The 18,903-nt window shown below is 39.2% G+C and overlaps 1 protein-coding gene across 3 annotated transcripts in view; it reads left to right on the top strand.

Annotated features, from left to right (window-relative positions):
* Positions 1–493: 493 nt before the first annotated feature.
* Positions 494–18,903, top strand: part of TANK (TRAF family member associated NFKB activator) — a 29,754-nt gene continuing 11,344 nt past the window's right edge. Inside the window, exons 1-6 of one of the 3 annotated variants that reach the window (XM_075511356.1) lie at positions 494–640; positions 1,293–1,426; positions 5,266–5,412; positions 8,660–8,768; positions 9,627–9,739; positions 18,277–18,456. In XM_075511356.1, coding sequence (XP_075367471.1) covers positions 5,314–5,412; positions 8,660–8,768; positions 9,627–9,739; positions 18,277–18,456 — 501 coding nt within the window. In that variant the 5' untranslated portion in view covers positions 494–640; positions 1,293–1,426; positions 5,266–5,313. Of the gene's footprint in view, positions 641–1,292; positions 1,427–5,265; positions 5,413–8,659; positions 8,769–9,626; positions 9,740–18,276; positions 18,457–18,903 lie in introns of those variants that run through there. The other 2 variants (XM_075511357.1, XM_075511358.1) reach the window with 2 other exon arrangements.

Here is an 18,903-nt window from a genome sequence, read left to right as displayed (position 1 = left end):
TACTCATACATGTGACCTAAAGAGAGAAGGGCTTGTAGCAGTAACAAAATTAAAACTGTGTGTTTCCATTATATTCTTATCTGTAAAATTCATTGCCTGCGTGAATTAAATGCAGGAGAAGAAATGCCACCTTAGTAACCCACAAAAGTAAAAGACCCTTTAGACAGAAAGTACTCTGGGCATGAAAAGTATCATTACGTTACAAATGTAAGTAGTTATTCACAAATCACGCAGAATCACGGAAAGACTAAAATAGGACGGGACCTGTGGAAGTCAGGAGCGGCACAGGCCCTGCTTGAGGGGGGTGCCTGGCCGCAGCCAGGCAGCAAAGGCACTGCAAGACAGATGGAAGAGAGCCGGAAAACGCTCATCCAGCTTTGTGCTGCCTTGGCGGCGAGCGGCGGCGGGGAAGGCGCCGCGTCGGGGCGGCCAGCCCGGCGCTGCCCCCGCCTGCTAGCGGCGCCCGGCGGCTCGGGCGGCCGCTGCCCCGGCCCGACCGGCGGCGCTGGCAGCGCCACGGCGCCCCGTCACAGGGCGGGGAGAGGCACCACAGGAAGTCAGTTCTGGTTCCTGGGTTAAGGTGCTCAGGCAGGAGCGGGCGCCCTGTGCCGGGAGCGGCCGTGGGCTCCGTGAGGCGCTCGTAAGTCTGAGTCGCTTTTCAAACTGCTCCCCTCCCTTCCGCGGGGAGCGGCGGGCGCTCGGCCCAGGGGGCTGGGGTGCGGGCCGCGGCGCCTGGCGGCGGGCTCCCCGGCCGCCCCTGCCCTCGGCCTCTCCGCACTTCCGCCACCGGCTCTTAGGGACGCCGGTTCCCCGTCCGGCGCCGCCTTGCCCGGCTTCGGGAGCGGGGCAGGGGGCGCGTAGTTTGCGCGCGGAGGCGCTCTCGGTGCCTGCAGAAGGGCCGGGGCGGGTGCCACCGCCCCCGCCGCTCCAGGAGGGCCGCGGGAGCGGGGGCAGCGGGCTCGCTTGCGGGTGGCGGTCGCCTGCGGCGGCGAGTGGAGGAGCAGAAAGAGGTGTGCTGTCCCCGCTGACGGTAGCAGCTCGGGGGGTGTAAACCGGCAGCTCTGCAATAGTCGCCGTCCCCTTCCCCGAGCGCAGAGGGGCTGCCTGCGCTCCGCGCTGTAACGCTGGTGTGGCGTTAGGGGGTCTTGCTGGGCTGCCTACTCTTCCCGCAGTCGGGCACAGCAAGAATTTTGTCCATTAGACCAAAAAAAAAAAAAACAAAAAAAACCAAAACAAACCCAAAACGAAAGTGCAGTGAGCTCTCAGTCTCTCACAAATTACTACTTCAACAGGTTTCCAGTTCCCAAGATGATGGCAGTGTAACTTACAACATATTTCCATTGAAGAAGCTGTTTTGAAAGCAGAAATATGTAGAGAAGTACTTGCTTCTGGATGGCATCTATGTTCTCATATGAACCTATGAGAGGTAGGTATGTGTATTATGAATGAATGTGTATATACACATGATCAGCTAAAACCTTATTTTTCCAGAATTTAAGGTGTTTTGCGAGGCAGTATGAAAACTCAAAATGTGCCTCTAGTGATATGTGGAGCTGGGATTTCAGGAGGTACCCAGCAGCATGTTGCTAATCTTTGTGTTGGGGCTTTTTTGGCATTTGACTCATAGAAAATTCATATTACTGCTTTTTTTTCCCACCCATATCAGCAAAATGTTTCTCATTTGAAGCAAGTATTTTAAGAGCATCTGCAGGTTTCATTGGGTTTGTTTTCTTGAAAGTTTGTCTTACAACATTTGCTATACCCAGATGTTTTCCAGTGTTCAAGTCTTTACTCAAAGATGAAATTCTAGTTCTCATTGCCATAGCTCCGGCAGCACAACACTCCCAGGTACTCACATTTGCAGGACCCCCTCATCAGTCAAACTCTGGAGGTAATCTCTTTCTCTAATTTTGTCCCTGTTAGAATAAATGCAGCATTTTGTATTGCTGAGTCTGTTCTGACTACATATTGCTGTTAATAATTGTGAAAGTCTTTAGGACCTAACGAATATCTAGAATGTCAGTTGCTAAAGATCAGGATTGTCAGCTTTGGGCTGAATATGTTCCAGTTGCTGTATGGATACAGCATAACTAAGACTGATTAAAATAGTGGGGATGTTTGGTTTGGGGGTTGGGGTTTTTTTATTTTAGGGTTGTTGGTTCTTTTTTTTTTTCCTCCTAACTGGATGTAGGGAGAGAGTAAATGACAAGGAACAGTTGGCAAATTCCCTGATAAATATTGATGCCTATGGAGGAGAAGCAGAAAAAGGAGCCAGTTTTTCTAACTGCAAGGAGTTCTGGATATGAGATAGATAACATAAGAAGCAGTTATTTATTCCAGCAGCAGGCGATTCAGGGTGTGACTACAGAGTAGTTTAATCCAATCTAAATCTAGACTGCTGCAGTCCTGCCCACGGCTAGTCTCATGTTCCCACTGCCTCCTTGTGTTGGTAGTAGTGCTCCAGGAGCCTCGCAGTGAGGTAGCTCCAGTTTTAATTGTGGGGTTGTTTTTTTAGGGGGTTTGTTGTTACTTTTTTGAGAAAGTAGGGAGCTACTTTGGCATACTCAACTGTGTAGCACAGAATTGCTAATACCAGTATAAGTATGTGGCAAAAATATATGGCCAGAGGTGGGGGAAAGCAGGAGTATCCTTTTCTGTGGCAGTGCAGACTTACGTCACTGTTACATAACTATGACTTCATGTTACAATTTCGAAGCCAATGCTGCCATTGAACACAGGAGTTCTGTCTGCCTTTTGCCGATGTTTTCTGCTACTGTGTTATTATGCCACTTGAAGTGGTCTGTGGAGCTCATCTGCATTAAAACTAACACAGCAAAAATACCTTTAGCATTCAGTTTTAAGCTGGATTGGTTTGCTGATAGAGTTTACAGTAAGGCTGCTTGTGCTGGAAGAAAGGGAAGGGTGATGTGGAAGCAGAAATCAGTGTCTAGGGTATGGGGGAATATAGGACCCATTCTTCTAGTTACAGTTCCATCTTAAAGTGTCACTAGTAATGACTTTTATTGCCCCTTTCTTACTGCATGGAGTCTGGATTTTAGGGAGCTACCAGCAAATTAGCTACCATTCTCCTTATTTTTCCCTGTCAAGTACAAAATCAGGTGCAGTGCTACAATTCTGCTTGTTGGATCAATTACTTTTGGTACCAGCACTCCAGATAAGAGCAGAACTCTTTGTTAATACTCCCAGTCTCAATCAATCAGTAAGTAAAAGGCTGGAAGATGGGTGTAAATTTTAAATACTATTTTTCAAATTGAGAATGAATTAAATGAATTAAATTCATTCTTCATTTTCTATGAATTGTGAGTCATATGGAGCTGAACCACATTCCCTCTACTAGAAGGTGAACATAGTCCTTTAAATCCCATTGGACTCATTTTTTGAAGTTACCTTTTATATGTACAGGACATTGCCATTTACTAGGTAAATTGTTACAAGTGTCTCTGGAGAATTCCAGAAAAGTACAAAATCAACATCGGTGTAAACCCTGCAAGTTTTTAAAGAATGTGAGAGCACACTTTCAATCACTTTCAGCCATAACAATACCCTTCTGCAGTTTAGTACCTGCCCCTGCAGTCAGCTGTAATAGCTGATTTTATTCATTGAACTACATAAAACAGTCCGTCATTTGAAACTGAAAAAAAGCCTACCCATTTATTTAAAGATGTGCCCCAGGTATTAGAATGAATATTCCAGTTAGTAGAGGGATACTCTTTGGGGGAAGAAGGGGGTGGATGAAGTAGCCTGTGTTACTAACAATGCTTTGAGACAGTATGCATGGACCTGAGGTTATAAACTACTGAACTGGTGTTTAGGAAAGAAAAAAATACCACAGCCTTTCATATGAAACAATGTAGGTGTTTTACACAAAACTTATAAACTTGGATTTCAGTAATACTTGTAACATCAAAGGATCCCTAAATAATTCCAAGGTGTTAAAGAATTCTCTTTGCCACTATTAAAGTACAGCCATGCCAGAGTTGAGATACAATTGCTTTTGCAATACGCACACATCATTAAAATAAAGTTTGCAGGACAAAAAGGTGCAACATCCATACATCTGTTGTACCTTCTAGGAAAGTCAAACCACATTTCTGTATTCAGGCTCTATGATATGGAAGATATTCAAGAGCAAGAAAACATGAACAAAAGCTTCAAGCTGCAATCCTTAGAATTTTGACCAGGGTCCAAGACAAGTTATCCTCATACCCTTCTTACTTGGCTTATGCTTTTCTGACTGCACCACTTTCCTTAATAGTATCTGTGGTTTATGCATAGTCCCAGAAGATAGTGAGAGATGATAGTGGCTGTCCATACTGTGTACTGTGAGATAACCATGCTTTAATTATCAGGAGAGGAGATGTGAATTACTGATTTTTTTTTTTTTAATGCTGGTACTTTGGGTTGGTTTGTTGGGGGTTTTTTTGAAACTTCACTAACATGTCCTCTGCTGTACTTACATTATGATAAATTTTGATCTTAAAATTCATGTCATATATTACTATAGAAGCAAAGGACCTGTGTTTGCAAAGTTCTCGGTCTTGAAATTGGAGTCTGTGACATTTAATAGTGTTGTAATCTTACGTGTGAAAGTTCATGAGCTGTAGTTTCAGGAATTTCTATTGAAATTGTTCACAAAGTTTAAAAAGTTGATAGTATTGTGTGAAAAGGTCTGAGTCTTGCTAATTCTTACTGGTTGATACTACTGATTTTTAGATAAAATATGTTTTAATTCATGGTGTAGTGTTGCTTGTGTTGCCATTTTCAAATATGGCATAGAATAGGGTAGGTCCACATGACCTAATATTATCGAGCTTTTATCTTTTTATTGCTTATTGCCAAAAGCTGAGTTTTGTTTTGTTTTTTAATGCTATCTGTTATTTCAAAATTGAGTAAACATTAAACTGTTGGAAATGTCATATAATCAGGTAACTGGTGATCTGCACCAATTTTAAGTCTCAGTCCTTAAACGCTGTAACTACACATACATTTACGTGTTCTGTACATCCAGAATTTGATTCATAGTTAACCTGCTTTTATTTGGCTTTTGTTTAAACCTATCCCTGGACATAAAATTAAATGTTGAGGTGAGCAAAGCTATAGTTCAAACTATTATGTGAGTTAATGCTCAGACATACTGCACATATTACTTGAATTTGATATCAATGCAAGTCATGTTATATATGTTTTTAGTTACATACTTCTGTTTCTTAGCATTCTCTCTTTTTCCTTCTGATTGCTTTTCAGGTCTGTTAACTTGACCATCTTTTCAGTGATGAAACAGCATTGGGAATTATGGACAAAAACATTGGAGAGCAGCTTAACAAAGCTTATGAAGCCTATCGACAAGCATGCATGGATAGGGACCATGCTGTGAAAGAACTACAGCAAAAAGTATGTGTTGGGTTCTGAGTTGTATCTTTAAAGCCGTCCTTCCCATGGAGGATTGTGGTACATGTAGATTTCAGTTTCACTTTAGCTATGCACACTTTAGTGCATCTGTTAAAGTTGGAAATTGCCATTATGAAACCAGGCCAGTACACTGCAGAGTAACTCATTAGTATGTAGGTGTGTAGTAGGTGGGTTTCAGGTTTTTGACCTTTAATTTTTTTGTAGTTTTAAAGGTGAGAAAAGTGTTGTCTGTTTTGGAGGATTAATGAAGTCTTTTAATGTAAACAGGAGGTGTATATAAAATTTACCTAGCTTTAATGAAGTACTTTGTGAAATTTAATTTGCTTTATTAAAAAATTGCTTTCTAAATTATTAATGTAAATAGCTTAAATTAAATCATTTTTGTGTTAATAGGAAGATATGCTGTGTGAATTACTAATTTACTTGATGTAAAGGTCAAAGACTCTAATATGTTAAGCCCTGTGCGAGCTATTAGGACAACAGAGTTTGTGTGTTGAAACATTTACAGCAAAGTTACCTTAAAATAATTAGAATAAGTATTGATTTTTAAAAAATAATCATCTGTACAATTATTCTTTAATTATGAAGTAACAGAAGGATTCTGGAGGCATTATGACCAGTAAGGAGCACCTTTGAATTTTTACTTAGTCTGTTGTAGAATACATTACTTCAGCCAAAACCCTTGTAGGACTTCTCATCATGTATGCCAGCATATTGCAAAGCTATCGGTTTTGGACTTTGTCATACTAATTTTATCGTGCATATTCTTCTCAGCAATGGAACCTCTGTTATAGGAAGGCTTGAGTGTGTTTGATGCTACAGAACTTTCTGATACTTCCATAGAACTGGTAGGCTGGGACTTCGTTTGGGGGCGGATGAACCATACTCGGTGTCAAGTTATGGAAGCAGTAGTACAATTGGGAGCAGGGAAAGGTCTACTAGAGAACATTCTGATATCAGGGCACAATCTTGCCATCCCCTTGCATGGCAAAATAAACTAGCCAAGGCAGTGCAGAACAGGTATCAAGTCAGCATGTGTGCAATCATCCACTGTGCAAGTCTATCTCCATTCATAGTCTGTTGCAGCAGTGCTGGTGCAAATCTGTAGCGTTTTCTGTATTTAACAAGCGCAAGTAGTGCGTCAGTATATTTTGTGCTGAAATTGCAACTAACTTAACAAAAGGCAACACATTTTAGAATGGTTTGGAATCTTTTAAATTCTGGCTTTTATGATGACCAATTAATTATTTGAAGGGAAACCAGTCACGTTAATACTCCTGTGCCATCTAACAGGACATGAAAGAAACTTCTGCCCAAGAAACAAGACACCAAGTACAAGGTCAGATAGCCCTTCTAAAGTCTATGGAAGAAAACCAGAGAAGTGTGAGAGATCACCAGCGTTAAGTGAACTAAATGCTTGCAAGAATTCTCTCCGCATTTTCTCTGGTTCAGAAATTTAAAAACAAAAGCCTTTCATAAAGGATTACTACCAGTTCAAATCTTTGTCCTCATCCAGCTTTCAGTAATTGGATTTCATGACTTCAAAAGAGAACAAAAGTATTTTTTCAAGAAGAGTTATACTATAATTAGTTGGGGGGTTTTGGTCTGTGTTATTTTTCAGGTTTTTTAACCAAACTCCTGGTTTTTGAATGACCTTTGTACAGTACTTTACTCTAGTAACTTCCTCTGTTCATTGTGTGGCCTTCACACATTGTTGGATTGTCCACCATTCTGTTGTTAACAGTTTACTACTTAAGTTACCGATAGGCCACTTGTTTTGCCAGTCTCTAGAGCTGGGAGCCATGTCAAGCACACAGAAGCCAGAGTCATCTCGGCCAGATGGTGTTTGATACAGATGGATGGTTGGTTGTCATGCAGATCTTCTAGTTGGTAACTTGTTGCTGCCATCTGACTCAAGGAATAATTTGTGCACACTGGCTGTCAAAAGCATCTTCTCTTCTGTCTGTTTTAGCTGTCATGTCTGTGCTCTGTACAGAAGTGTTGACAAGACATTGCTGTTGTACATTTTCAATTTGGTTCTCAGTGATTTTTCTGCTTCATGAGGTCTCTTATAGCTGCTGGAGTGTACTGCTCCTTGATCACTTTTTTTTTTTTTTTAAAAAAAAAAAACTCTCATAATACAACTACTACCTGGCCTTTTAAAATAAATTTTGCTTGTAGATTTTTTTTCCCCTGCCTGCTTTACAGACAAGCACATTGGGCAGTTAGGGGGGTGTGGAGTTTAAATGTGACTGCAATTTGAGAATTAGATAGCAGTATGGATAAACTGTGAATAGGCGTGAAAACAATGCCTAGTCTTGTTCCAGGTTGTGACCTGTTCAGTAATAGACATATTCTTAATTTCAGAAAAATTCAGTGCGTTCCTGTAAGTTTCCTTGCTGGGATTTCACAAGTTTTCTTCTTGTTTTTAGCACTACCGTAACTGCAACATTAGGCATGTGCTAATGAAATAATAGTTTTTGAATATTAGCATCTTCCTGCCACCTGACTATTTGTTCAATTAACTGGCTGTCTAACAATATTTATACACTTTAGTGAAACGTGAGCAGTCTTATTAGGCTCTGTATGGCCTGTTTATAGCATGAGATGGAGTATGGCTAGATGAAGAATGGGGCTGCTTCCTTGCTTCCTCCCCCCCCACTCCCCCCCCCCTCCATTTTCTAGGTTAGAAAAACAAGTCTACTACATTCAAAGGAACAGGCAAAACTCTGTTCATAGGCAATTAAAGTTATTTACAAAATATCTGTTGTATGGAATAAGCAATGCTGCTGTTTTCCATTTAAAATCTATCTTTTTGAAAGCCTATATTTATATCATTTATTTGTTAGAAAATATGGGGGAAGAAAATTACATCTTTCTATAGATAAATTAACCAACCAGTGTTCTGAAGAATACTAAAATTCTAATTTTATATCTGATGTGTTCTATGGCTATGAATGAAGAATCCTATACTTAAAAGTTATCCTATCCTTTACAACTGCCACAGTTGAAATAGTTACTGAAAATCAGGATTTATTTCCTATAATACCTTTTCTAATCAGGGCAGTCTCAAAAATATGGACCTGCCAAAGATGACTGTAGTTGGGTTTTCACGCAGAGGTCCACAACTACAATTATCTTTAAAAATCAGAGCTTCTTTTTATATGCCAAATAGGAGACCCCTAGTCAAAACAGAATAAGATTAATGCTAATTAAGTTATATTTTCAGACAGAAAACTACATGCAGCAAATACGTGAACAGCAGGAAAAGATAGAGCTTCAAAACAGCATTATTGCAAAACTGAAATCGCAGTTAGCTGCTCTGAATGCTAATAGAGGTATGTAGTCCAGTTTGCACGTTATTTCTTTTTATGCAGTGTTGCATTGATGAATAGTTCTGACTTTTTTGCTTCAGTTTTTACAATATACATCTCTCGAAGCAGTATCATACTTTTCTGTGAATGTGAGAGTTAACACAAATGTGCAGTTTCAAAATCTATTTATAAAATGCAACACTTCTGAGGTCTCTCTTTATCCTCTTCAAGAAATGGTGAGATTTTCTTTAGATGTAGAACCTGCTTACACTGAAGCCAATAAAAGTTATGAAAATACGGGTTCAAATCATTCACTAGAATTAAAAACAAAATTGTTACATATTAATTTTACACTTATCTGTTAATAAGTTTCGCTCAGGTTGTTCTAGATGTGAGTGCTATGGTTGTATGTCTTTTATGTTAGATGAGTCTTGTGATGCTAATCTTGTTGGATAACCAAAGTTTTATAAGCAGGTAATTCTCTTTCAAATCAAATAGTCATTGATGGATAATTTTCCACTGTTTGACTGTATTACACAAATAAGAGAAAAGAGTCAAAGTAACCATGTGTTAGTCTGCCATGCTCATTAAATATTTATTCACACTAGCCTAACACTCCTGGTTTTCATAAATAGTAGCAAAGTGGTTGACTTTTATTTTTAAGAGTACATGTACATTCTTTACTGCTGGCTTAGTCTTGCATTGTCTATAGGCACAGAATTGGGCTTCTCTTGCTTGTTTAATATGAAGGCTTGCTCAAAGAAAATAAAGAAGTTAAAGTTAAACAAGCCAAGCTTCTTTTAATTTTGCTTATACTTAGAAGCTGGCTCAGGAAAAATGCAGTGACAATCAGCTGCTTTTTTTTTTTTTTTTTTTTTTAAGGTAATGCGCATCCTTACATTCTGATGCATGAAGACATTCAAACCTCCAACTTACCTTTCAGCCAGCTCTCTGAAAAACTGAATGTAGCAAAGCAAAGAGAAAAACTCTTAAAGGTATGGTTGCCTGCAGTATGTTTAACATAAGATCACATTTGTGCTGTGATTATACTATGAGAACCTAAAGAGATAAGTGAGATTTTTACTGCTGCCTTTCTAATACAGTCTAATAAAGTCTTTCTGCACTTCTAATACAAGATCCTTACCTGAAGTGCATGAGTGTGGTGCCACTGCAGTCTGCTTAGGTGAACTAAGCATCAATCTTTGATTCTTCCCAGTGCAATCGCTGTTTGGCCATCAAGCTCCCTAGAATAGTTTTGATCATAAAGTAGGAACTTACTTGCTTATTTATTTCTTAACCTGCCAAAACCAGTGGTCAAGAAGGGGCTTTCTCTTTCTCTCACAAGAGCTTTTCACATTGCAACCAGTCTGTGTATTTTTGCAAGAAATGGAGATTCTGCACTCAAAAAGTGATAGAGTGGAAAGTGAACTATCCATTGCTCTGGAAAAGCTGATTATTTGTTTGCTTTTTTAAATGGCCAGTTTTAATATGATGTCTCTTCTGCCCCTCTTCACTGAAGTAACACTGAAATTTTCACTACAGCCTGTTGAGAGTAACAGGAATAAAAGCAATAATGCAGAATAGATGGGAAATACCTTGAATGGATGTTGCATATTGAGCAAAGACAGTGACAGAGATGCACAAAGTTGCATTGTTCTTATCCTAAGTCATCCTACTGTGTTTTTAGAGAACTGTCTTGTAACATAAAACCTCTTATTTTTTAATATGAATCTCCGTAGCAGGGACCCCGTAAGGGTTGTAAAAAGACCCTTATACAAAATCAGGCATTGGATTTAAAAAGACTTAATTTCAGTATTTGTTTCCAAAACCTCAGCTATAAACAAATTAATTATGCTAAATTCACAGAAATGCATTTTTTTTATCAGAAATGTTAATTTAAAAATAATTTCATTGGATTACTGATGCTTGCTTAATTATCTTGAAGGAATCTCATTTGAGACTAAGCCTTTGCCAACATTTTAAATGTACTGTTACCAAACATTTATATACACTCCTTTTTTATTTAAAAAAAAAGTCTTATATAATTTTTCTACAGTAGAATCTGTAATCACAAGATGTCATTTCTTTCCTAATCTTTGCATTTATTTGGAGTACAACACAGCTGAAGGGTTAATTCTTTGATGGAACATCTTCGCATATTTTTGCATTTCTCTGTCTTGAGTTGGATAAAAATTATGGCTTATGGTTGCACATGGAGACCTGTGCAACTTCTGCAACTTGTGCAACCTGTGCAACTTGTGACCAAGTCTAATATTTCATACTCTTGTTTCTGAATGCTTGCTCAAGGACAATAGTTTTAAGTAACTTAGTCATATAATGAGGAGGAGAAAGGAAGCTGTGTTATCTGCTCTTCTCATGGGGAAACACTGAGAAATTGTGATCTATAGAGGAGATTACAGGCAATGCATGAGAAGCTAGGATCATTATTTCAGGGGCTATTTTCTTAATGGAATGTAAGTTATTTGTCTTTATCTGCATTTTTTGTGTAGTCAGTTATTGCAGTTACCTCTCAGCAATAGATAGTTCATCTGGATTTTGCTTAATCAGTGCCATGAACAGAAATATTTCTGATATAACTCCATGCAGAATCAACTATCAACTGTACAGTCTGTCTGCATTTAAACCCAGGCACGGTGCTATACAAATAACATCTTTTCAGAGAGGATCAGTAGACATCTAAACCCATGCAAAGTCAGGTTGACCCAGCCTACTCTATATTGCTGTTATTGGGAATGTAGTAGCTCTCTTACTGTAAATTTTGAGAGCATGGAGCTTGAGGAAAACATGTTTGACTGGACCAAGGCTGGCTTCTGCAGAGGCACGTGGATATCTTTGCACCATCCTTCCGATATAAGGAGGACCCTAATGTTTGGTGTTGTGCCTAGTAAGCTTCCGTTAACCTGGCAAGAGTGATACAAGGATGTCCAGACAGCACAGCAGAGGTACGCACACTTCTGTCAGCTTTGGCTGTGTCTTGGCCATGCCATTCATGGGCTGGCTATGAGTGGAGATACACAGCAGTCTCTGTACACAAGTCCTCATTTTATTGAATAAACTCAGGGGAGGAGAACCATATAACCCCAACTTCCTGTTGAAGATGACGGAAAATTAATTTTATTGTGATAAATGCTTTATATGCTTTTATGGCAGCTGCCATTTTTTTCACTTTTTAAATGTAGAACTTTTGATGTATGATGGATAAAAAGGTAAACTGCATGGAATGAATGTATGGAACAAGTTGGGGAAAATGAACAGTAGCAAATCACCACATCAAGTTAACCTAAGAGTTCCCACTTCTCTGACTTTCTGAATAAATAAAGTAAAATTAAAAAAAAAAAAAAATACAAAAGGAGCTGATTCTTCACAGGATAGGTAGTCAGCCAGTGGAACTTCCTGCTTCAAGGGAAAATTGGACAACTTAATGGAAGAGAAATCTGTTGAGAGTTAATAAACACATAGAAACTGTTACTAACAAGGTCTGGGAATTTATTAAAGGATGTATCGTGAATGCCTCCTGTTTTCTTGTACTCTTACCTAGACATCATATTTTGACATCTGTTAGACCAAAAATCCATCATCCTGTCACTGACCCAGTATAGTTGTATCTAATTCAATAAAGTATTGGCTTTTTTGGCTATTGAAATTTGGAAGCTCAACTATTCTATTTGAAAGCCTGTATTTTTCTAATCATATTCAGTCCACGTTCTGCTCTAAAGCAAATAAATTATCTCTACAGCCCTCATCCTCTACTGCATTAACTGCTTTATTCTACTTGTCCACCAAAAATTTCAGGCTTGCAAAATGTACAGTTCCAGGTAATAAATTATGATTATGGTCTTTAAGTTAAAATGTTGCTGTTTCTTCCTGTCCTTCCTTGAAACTCAGATTCTCTCCCGTGGCTGGAGGTGCCTAGGTTTATCAATACCTATTGGAAGTGTCTTTTGCCAAGTCAAATGGGATTTCTCAGTGGACTATATTCTGCCTTCCAGTGAAATTAATAGAAATCCTGGATTTATTGTAATAGGTGCATGGTTAGAGCTTACATTTCAGAGGTTCAAAATGAGGGAGGGGTTAGCTTTTCTGTGTTTTCTAGTAGGTGGCCATACTTGTGTATTTTACCTGCTGTTGTCAAATTCTGTTGCCAATGTGTCATAAAATGTTTTGGGTTTGTTTGTTTGTTTGTTCACATTCATCTTCACTGAAAGCGGTGAGTGGACCAGATTGGCTTGGTGGTACAAGATTATCAGATTTTTTCAGTCCCCTGCTTGAGGAGACCAAAGGGACCTAAATTGCCGCGTGTTTTTGAGTACAGCCTGGCTAAACTTTATTAACTAGGAAGAATGTGGATCCAGTTACTGTTTCAGAGCCAAAGCTGCCCAGCAAACAGAAAACCTTAGTAAGCGAGATTAGACAATATCAAGTAAAACTTCTTCTGCATGCTGTTTTAGGTACAGTCAGACATCAGAATCCTTGTAAACTCCGTAAAACATGAAGCTAAAGTCAATACCTGTGACAAGAAAACATGCTCATGTTCATATTTTCCTGGATCAAGAACCTTAGCATTAAACACCGTGTGGAGTTTGTTGATCAGAATTTCTTGTGCCACGGAAAAGGGGAGGAAACTGTGTCAGGAATGAATGATGCATATGGTATACAAAACTATTAATCCTGCAATAAATGTTTAGGTCTTTTTTTGTGCAGGACATAAGCAGAGGAATGGCAGATGGATGGTAGTCATCTTTGTGCTCAAAATTATGGTGCTAAAATGACTTAAGTAACTAAGAGCAGCTACTGCAGCAGTCTTGTAGAGTTGCATGTTCTGGTCAATACCAGCTTCTCTAGTGTCACTTTTGTTTCCTACCTTTGATGCAAAGAAAGCTGTACTTCATGATTTTATGCTAGCTGACAATTTTATGCACTTAACTGTTCTTTGCTGCTGGCATGCAGTAGGATTAGTTAGGTGCTGGTACCTGATATAAGAAATTCTGGTAGCAATAGCCTTTTTTCTTATTGCTTCATCTGTTTAAGTTATCTCTACCCAATAATAAAGAAGAGTTTGTGGTTAAACTGTTAAAAGTTACAGTTAATATTCCCTGAGACCACTTACAGTAGTTCATCAGCTGAATAGTATTTTTCCTTGAAACCATCTGACAGTTTGTTTATTCTAGGAAGCCACTGAAACAGGCCATTATAGCACACTTCAGGGAAAAATAAAAGGACCTGCCTTTGCAGCAGTACAGTCTGGGGACTGACTGGGTTTAGAGCAGCTCTGCTGGAAAGGAGCTGGAGTCTTGTTAGACAGCAAGCTGAACATGAGCTGGCAGAAAAGAAGGGCAACAGCTTCCTGGGCTGTATTAATAGGAGCACAGCTAGCACACCCAGAGAAGCGAGTATCTCCCTCTATTCAGCATTCATTGGACTGTATCTAGAATACTACATCCAGTTTGGGGACCTCCAGTACAGGAAAGACATTGATAAACTAGAGTGAGTTCAGCAAAGGCCCCACTGAGATAGTTGGGGGCTTGAGTACATACCCCATGAGAAGAAGCTGCAGAAACTGGACTTGTCCAGCCTGGAGAAGAAATGGCTTCAGGGGAAGCTAATACCTTTCCAATACCTACATTGATGTTATCAGGCAGATGGAGCCAGGCTCTTAATGGTGGTGGATGGCAAGAGGATGAGACACAATGGGCAGTTGAAACGTGAAAGGTTCAGACTGGAAATAAGGGAAAACTTTTCACTATGAGGAGAGCCAGCCATTGGAAAAGTTGCCCGGAGAGGTTGTACAGTCTCCATCCTTGGGGAATTCAAGACCAAACTGAGTAACCTGATCAGATATCGTAACTGACCCTGCTTTGATTAGGAGCTCGAGAACCCTTCAGGTCCCTTCCAACTTGAATTATACTCTGGTCCTGTAAAGCCTCTCCAAAAGATATTGATCTGTTCATAATACAGATGTAACCTCTTTGCTGGCTGCTAATACCAGCATGCTTAAAAGATCCATTGTGTGGCCAAGTACTTAACTGAACAGGTATGAACTGTGTGACATACTTATTTGTCATGGCATTAGCTTTATAAACTTCAGCCAGTTTATAAATGTTACCACATTGTTGTGAACACCCAAGCTCAGTCAGATTTAGAAACTGTAAGATCATCAAGCTATGAAGGGCTGTATTATTGAAAGATCCCAAAAAGTGTAATCGTTTCTCCAGTGTTTTTCCTGGTGTGATATCCTGACGGTGTACAAGAATGATGATTTAAATCAGTATGTACTGGTATATCTTCATTGCAACATGTTGCATGGCTCTTCTCACATTGGTTCCCACGTGGCTTTTCTCATTGCTTGCTTAAATCTTGTCCCCACTTCCTGCAGGAGAATGTAGGAGAAATGGAAGAGAACTACTGGCTATTACTGCAGTGCTCCCAGTTATCCAAAAGCTTTTGAAAGCCCACATATTTGGAGCTGTAATATTCCCAAACAGATAAATTATGTGTGTGCAGATTGATCCTGTATCACAGGCTCAGTGAAAGAGTTATTTTACTGTCCTTAAGATGGAGTTCTTCTTCAAGGGCAAGTGTTGTGTTTGACATAAGTTTTTTCCTAAGTGTTTGGATTTCCAGCAAATCATTTTCAAAGGAAAATACAGGAGAAGCTGCATCCCACAGGCTTTTTAAATGGGAAATGGAATTTGACCGTGGAATGTTTGGGAGCCCTGTGACCAAATAATGGCTCTGTGGTGGCTTGGGGTCTGTGAACCCCCACCATAGAATATCACTGCCTTCCCATTCCTGGAATGGCAAAAAGCAGTTCCCCATACTATAGCTACTGTGACTTTGTAGTCTTTAAAGAACATGGAAAAAGTATATAGTTATAAAATTATGTCCAGCATCTGGCCCTGCTATAACTTTCTTCAAAGTATTTTTGGATCTGTGAAAAATACTTTTATGCATGTCTCCATCTCCTCTTAACACAAATTGTTTTTTTTTCCCACATCATTAGATATGATTGTCTTTTCTCATTCATCAGATACTTCCTTAACTTGCTTTGAACTTTCTGTGCCTCATAGTACTGTAATTCTTCCTAATGTTCTTGTTGTGCCATTTGAGAAAATGAAATCTAGCTGCTGTAGCATCAGTTATAGAAGATGATGTATGGGTTCTTTAGCCTAAAATCTTCAATCTTCTTATTTGTTTTTTTCCAGAACTATATAAAAAAATCTTTCTCCTTTTTTTTCCTCTTTTGCTGTTTGTGTTTTTTTTTTTCATCTGCTTCCCTGGATTCTTATCTACCATGATGTATACAGATTCCACAGTAGAAGAGTATAGAAACTGTTTCATGATCTGTCCTAGGACTATACATATATTCCCCACACCACCTGCCAGAAGTGCAAAGCATGGAAGAAGGGTTAGGATTACGGAAGTTAGAAACACCTAAAGCAGAAATACCTTGTCAATTCAAAGGTTGAAAGAATGGGATATGTAAGATCTACAGATGATGGTGAGAGAGGAGTTTTGCTGGGATAGAAACATCCCATTTTTAGACAATGTTTTGAACCCCCTGAGCAGAAGAGGCTTAATCTGGATCCCTGAGATACCACCCAAGTCCGGAGTTGCATTGAAGCTCTTACCATAGATTTACTATTCGAAGTCACAATTGAAACTAAAGAAAAAAACCAATGCCTTCAAAGCTGTTTTTCTGTGGTTTTTTATCCAGCTAGTATAACTTTTTGAGGCTAAACTGTTGTGTCAGCTGCTATGCACACATCCATGCTTAACCACCTGGTGTCTCTGTAGACCGGCTCTGGACCCATCCCTACATGGCTGTCATTCTCTAGTAGAGTAGCCCCTACCTACCTGATCTCCAAATGCACAACCTCACCCTATTTAGGTCCCATTTGTAAATAAAACAGATGTTCTTTAAAAAGCACTTACTTCCTTCTTTCCTCTTCACCTTGCCCTACCTGCCTACAGACTATCTCACTGCATTTCACTTACATTACTTCTTGCAGGGTTAACCCTTTGGGCTTACTTCTCGCAGAGACAGACATGGGGCTTCAGGCCACTTTTTGTGACACCTGATACAGTTCAAGATCAATGTCTCTATAGATTTCATAAACTGACAACTATAAGGTTTTCATAGCCACAGTTTTTAACCGTAGGTTGTTTCTTGAAAATTATCCAAGGACTGTCTTTGTGCATATTAAAAAAAAAATTGTTATATTCTTCATTCCACCAAAAAGCCCGCATACATAAAAATTCCATTAATTACCAGATGAATAGTTAAAGTGGGGCCAGCCACTGCTTTTTATTTCACAAATCTTTATAGCATTGCAATATTTGCAATGTAATCCCGATTATACATACCAATTGGGGGATGAGAGGCTGGAGAGCAGCTCCACAAAAAGATATCTGGGGCTTTGGGTTGATGCCAAGTTGAATATGAGTCAAGAGTGTGCCCTGGCAGCCAAAAGGGCCAACTGTGTCCTGGGGTGTGTCAAGCACAGCATAGCTAGCTGTTTGAGGGAGGTGATTGTCCCACTCTGCACTGCACCGGTGCAGCCCCACCTCAAGTACTGTGTGCAGGTTTGGGCACCTCAATATGAGGACATCAAACTATTAGAGTGTGTCCAGAGGGGGTTGACCAAAATGGTGAAAGGCTTCAAGGGCAAGACTTACAAGGAGCAGGTGAGGTCATTTGGTTTGTTCAGCTTGGAGGAGAGAAGGCTGAGGGGTGACCTCATCACAGTCTACAGCTTCCTCAAGGCGGGCAGCAGAGGGGGAGGTGCTGATCTTCTCTCTGGTGACCAGCAATAGGAGACGAGGAAATGGAATGAAGCTGCATCAGGGAAAGTTCAGACTGGACATTAGCAAAAGGTTCTTCACGGAGAGGGTGGTTGGTTGCTGGAACAGGCTCCCCAGGGAAGTGGTCACAGTACCAAGCCTCTCAGTTCAAGGAGCATCTGGATGACGCACTTAGTCATATGGTTTAGTTTTAGGTAGTCCTGTGAGGAGCAGGGAGTTGGACTCAATGATCCTTATGGGTCCCTTCCAACTTGAGACAGTCTGTGATTCTATGATTCTATTCTTGGATCTGCTCGAAAATTAAGGTAGCTGCAGAATATCACCTTTTTCAAAATTGTTTAAGATTGATTGAAATTAATGAAATATATTATTCTATATATTGTACATACAATATATTGTACATAAAATGTTAATGTAAATGATATAGTAAGTGAACCAAGAGAGTGTCTTTATTTTTTATAAGCACTAATATGACTTTCATAAATTCAGAACATACAGTTGTTTTGAGTAATCATCTATGATGAGTTACATCTATGTGTACTGGTAGATGGTCTTTACTACCAGTTTAAAATTCAGAATGTAATCAATAAGACTGACCCTTACTTATGCTGCAAAAGCTTAATTTAGCTTATTCCAGACTGCTGAATAGTGATATTCCACAAGCCTCAAGTCTATTAATTCTACTGGTGTTTCTAAAATTATTTTTTAGGAACAGTTAGAAAGTGAGAGCATGAAGCTGAAGCAACTTGAGGACAAAAACAATCAAAAGGAAAGGAAGCTTATATCTATTATTTCCAACCAAGAAGATAAAATAAGAACTCTGAAAAGCAAATTGAAAGAATTAAATGAAGCACAAAAGGGTATACAGATGCCAACATATAAAAGGGAGGTAAGATAAGCAACCAAGTAGAGATAAAATGAAAAAAAAAAAAATTTAAATTATTACTGCTTTCAAACATGTTTATACTAATTATTCTAAGAAACTGATTTTAAACTTCAGCATTATATAATTACTAGGAAATTGTTAAAGTCTATAAAGCACATAGGGAACACCAAACTATTACATACATATTGGTTGGTTTGTGTGTTAATTATTTTATGTTATGTCATTAAAATTTTAGTATTTGGGAAAAGTCTTTCTGTTTTATAGCATTTCTGTTTTATAATTTTCAGTTGGAAGTTTTCACCAAGATTGAGTTGATTTTTTCACTTTTATGCCACCCTGTTTCTGTTACAGAATAGCATCCAGAGTGCTATTCTGTCCTTGTGGGATAGCTAGAGTGCAGTCATCGATGTGAATCTAACCACATAAACATATTTTAGCTAGTTAATTTAA

The sequence above is a fragment of the Mycteria americana genome, chromosome 9 (genome assembly GCF_035582795.1).
Source record: "Mycteria americana isolate JAX WOST 10 ecotype Jacksonville Zoo and Gardens chromosome 9, USCA_MyAme_1.0, whole genome shotgun sequence".
NCBI lineage: Eukaryota > Metazoa > Chordata > Aves > Ciconiiformes > Ciconiidae > Mycteria > Mycteria americana.
Note: the sequence above shows the minus strand (reverse complement) of the source record. Positions and strands in the feature narration are given on the sequence as shown.